Below are 2,928 nucleotides of genomic sequence, written 5' to 3' on the forward strand. Positions count from 1 at the left end.
CTATCGGGGCCGCCCGCCGGCCGCCTCCCTTCGCTGCAGCAGCATGCCGCCCTGCGCCTGCCGGACGCACGGCAGCGCGCCGGCCACAGCAGCTTGAGCGGCCCCGCCGGGCCCGACGCGGCGGCGGAGGCTGCAGCGGTGGGTGCCACTGGGTCCGCGCCGATTGGAGCCGCCTGGCCCCCTGGCCTCGAGGCAGCGCGTGAGGTGGGTAGCCCACCAGGGCTGAGTGTGGCGGCAGAGAGCAGCAGTGGTCTAGCCCAGGGTACATGCAACGGATCGCACCCGCCGCAACGGCGGCAGCAGCGGCCACAGGTGTCAGACCAGCAGCAGCAGGAGAGTGACGTTCTATCCGGGGAGGCGCCAGCCACCGAGCCGCGGGCCCGGCAGCGGCGGCGCGCCCGGGAGCAGGGGCAGCAGCAGGAGGCGCCGGCCGCGGCCCCAGAGCCGGCGGCGCAGCAGCCGGGCGCGCGGCAGCTAGCGCGCCTGCAGCGGCAGAAGGAGCTCACCCAGCGGATCCAGGGGGCGTCCAGCTGGCTGGAGGTGCGGGCGCTGCTGGACGCGCAGGGCAGCGGCGTCAACCACATACACGCCGCCGCGATGCTGACGCGCCTGGCGGACCTACAGCAGCAGCAGCAGCAGCGAGCCGGCGACTGGCCGCACCTGGTGTTAAGCCGGCCGCGGCTCTTTCAGGATGGGCAGCAGCAGCGCGGGGATGCCGCCGCAGCCGAAGTGGGTGGCGGCGGTGCAGAGCCGCCGGGGGTGCGAGGAGGGCCGGGGGCGCAGCCAGCTGCTGCAGCTGCGGCGCGGCCGGGCGGTTCCCGCTTGGACGGGCTGGCGGCCAAGGAGGAACACGCGGAGTTTCAGGCGTTCGTGCGCCTGTTGGTGCGTGGCGGGGGTAACGGGGGCGACGGGGGTGAAGGTGGGCAGGCCTCACCCCGCTGATTGCGGACGGGCGCGGCGGGGCCCCTCGGCCGGCGCCAGCGCCCGCAGCGCCCTGGCCGCCGCCACAGAGCGACGCGTGACCCCGAGCCGCGCGCACGCAAGCCCAACTCGCCCTCCCTCAACCGTCCGTTGACGCCGCGCCGCTCCCGCGACGCCCCAAAACCCCACCCATCAAATATCGACCAGATGGACCTCCTGGATCAGATGCGCCCCGCCCTCACGCCCCGCGAGCTCCCCCACGTCCTCTCCGCCGCCGCCGCCCTCCGCCGCCCGCCGGACCGCGTGTGGTGCGTGGCCATGATGGCGCGCGCGCACGGCTGCATGGACGGCTTCACGGCGCACGGGCTGGCAGTCATGATTTGGGCGGTGGGGCGCGCGGGCATGCGGACGCGCGCCGACTGGGCGGAGCGGTTTTTGTCGGCCCTCGGAGAGCGCATGGACGGCGGCAGCTGCGGGCGGCGGGAGCGGCCGCGGGAGCTGGCGCGCGCGCTGGCGCTTGCGATGCATGGGATAGGGTCGACGGGCAGCCAGCCAGGCGGCGCGTGGATGGGGCGGTGGCTGGCCGCGGTGCACGGACTGCGGCGGCACCTGGCGCCGAGGGACGTGGCGTGCCTGCTGGTCGGGCTGCAGCGGCTGAGGTGCGCGCGGCTGGGCTCAGGCCGGGCGCCCTTGATTGGATGCTTGGGGCGCATGTGGCTCGCGGCGTTGCAGGCCGCAGGAGTGCCGTGCGATTGCGGTTGCTGTCGCGCTCCGCCGCACGTGTGCCGACGCGTCGAGCGCTATTTCGGTGTCTGCACTTGACAACAGGGCGCCTCAGGCTCCCGCCGCCGGGCACGACCTGAGCGTGCAAGCCCCCCCTCCCCCAAAATCCACCCCATACATTGGCTCGGCCCCGGCGCGCAGGGCATTCACGCCGCCTGCCTCCTGGCTGTCGGCCATCCTTGAGCACTTCCTGCACCCAAAGCAGCTCGCGGCCGCCTCTGACCTGGAGCTTGCGACCGTGGTCTGGGCTCTGGCCAAGCTCGGCGCCGCGCCGGCGCCGCAGCAGGCGGCCCGCCTGCTCAACGCGGCTGCGGCGCGGCTGCCTTTGATGGCACCGCGCGCGCAGGCGACACTGCTGTACGGCGTGGCACTCGCGCAGGCGGGGGGCGTGCAGGCGCGGCAGCAGCAGCAACAGCAGCAGCAGCAGCAGCAGCAGATGCAGATGCAGGAGCGGACAGAGCCGCCGCCAGTGCAGCTGCGCCTTTTAGGTGAGCAGCGGCACGAGGTGGGCCACCAGCAGCAGTTGCAGCAGCAGCAGAAACAGCAGCAGCAGCAGCAGCAGCAGCAGCAGCAGCAGCAGCAGCACGGCGGCCAATCGCCGCGTGCCGTGCCGCAGCAATGGCTCGTTCTTTACGAGACTTCGTCGGCGTCAAACTTGTCATCCCTCGACGCCCACGGGCTGGCCACCACAGCCTATGCGTTCGCGCTGCTGAGGCACCTCCCGGGGGTCCAGTGGCGGGCCGCCTTCTCGGCAGCTTCCCTGCAGCGCCACCGGCAGGGCCGCATGGGGACTGAGTCGTGGCACATGCTGTCCGAGGCTGCGCAGCTGCTGAGGTGGCAGCTGCCGCCGGCGCTGCTGGCGCGGCCGCCGCCTGGCGTCGGCGCTGCGCCTGGGACGGACAGGCAGCGGCCGAAATGGAGGGAGCGGCAGCAGCAACGGCAGCGGCAACAGCAGCCAAAGCAGCTAAAACAACTACAGCAGCAGCAACCGCAGCGATGGCAGCAGCAGGAACCGCAGCAGCAGCAGCAGCAGCAGCAGCAGCAGCAGCAGCAGCAGCAGCAGCAGCAGCCAGGGCCTTGGAGGCCGCAGCGGCAGTGCGAGGCTCCAGGCGCAGTGCGTGTGCGCGATGACGCGCCGAGTTGAAACCGTGCGGCTTTTCTGTCCCATGCCACATGTAACATACGTCACTGTATCAGGCTTCTCCATTTTCAAATGGCGAGGGC

The 2,928-nt window shown here is 72.4% G+C and overlaps 1 protein-coding gene across 1 annotated transcript; it reads left to right on the forward strand.

The window, feature by feature from the left end:
- Positions 1 to 1,128: 1,128 nt before the first annotated feature.
- MNEG_7974 (hypothetical protein) lies at positions 1,129 to 2,848 on the forward strand (the record flags this gene model as incomplete). The annotated part of the gene is made up of 2 exons (XM_014043552.1): positions 1,129 to 1,580; positions 1,846 to 2,848. 2 exons carry the CDS (start codon positions 1,129 to 1,131, stop codon positions 2,846 to 2,848), a joined length of 1,455 nt encoding a protein of 484 aa, XP_013899006.1.
- Between the last annotated feature and the right edge of the window lie 80 nt (positions 2,849 to 2,928).

Source organism: Monoraphidium neglectum (assembly GCF_000611645.1).
Source record: "Monoraphidium neglectum strain SAG 48.87 unplaced genomic scaffold scaffold01466, whole genome shotgun sequence".
NCBI classification, from domain to species: domain Eukaryota; kingdom Viridiplantae; phylum Chlorophyta; class Chlorophyceae; order Sphaeropleales; family Selenastraceae; genus Monoraphidium; species Monoraphidium neglectum.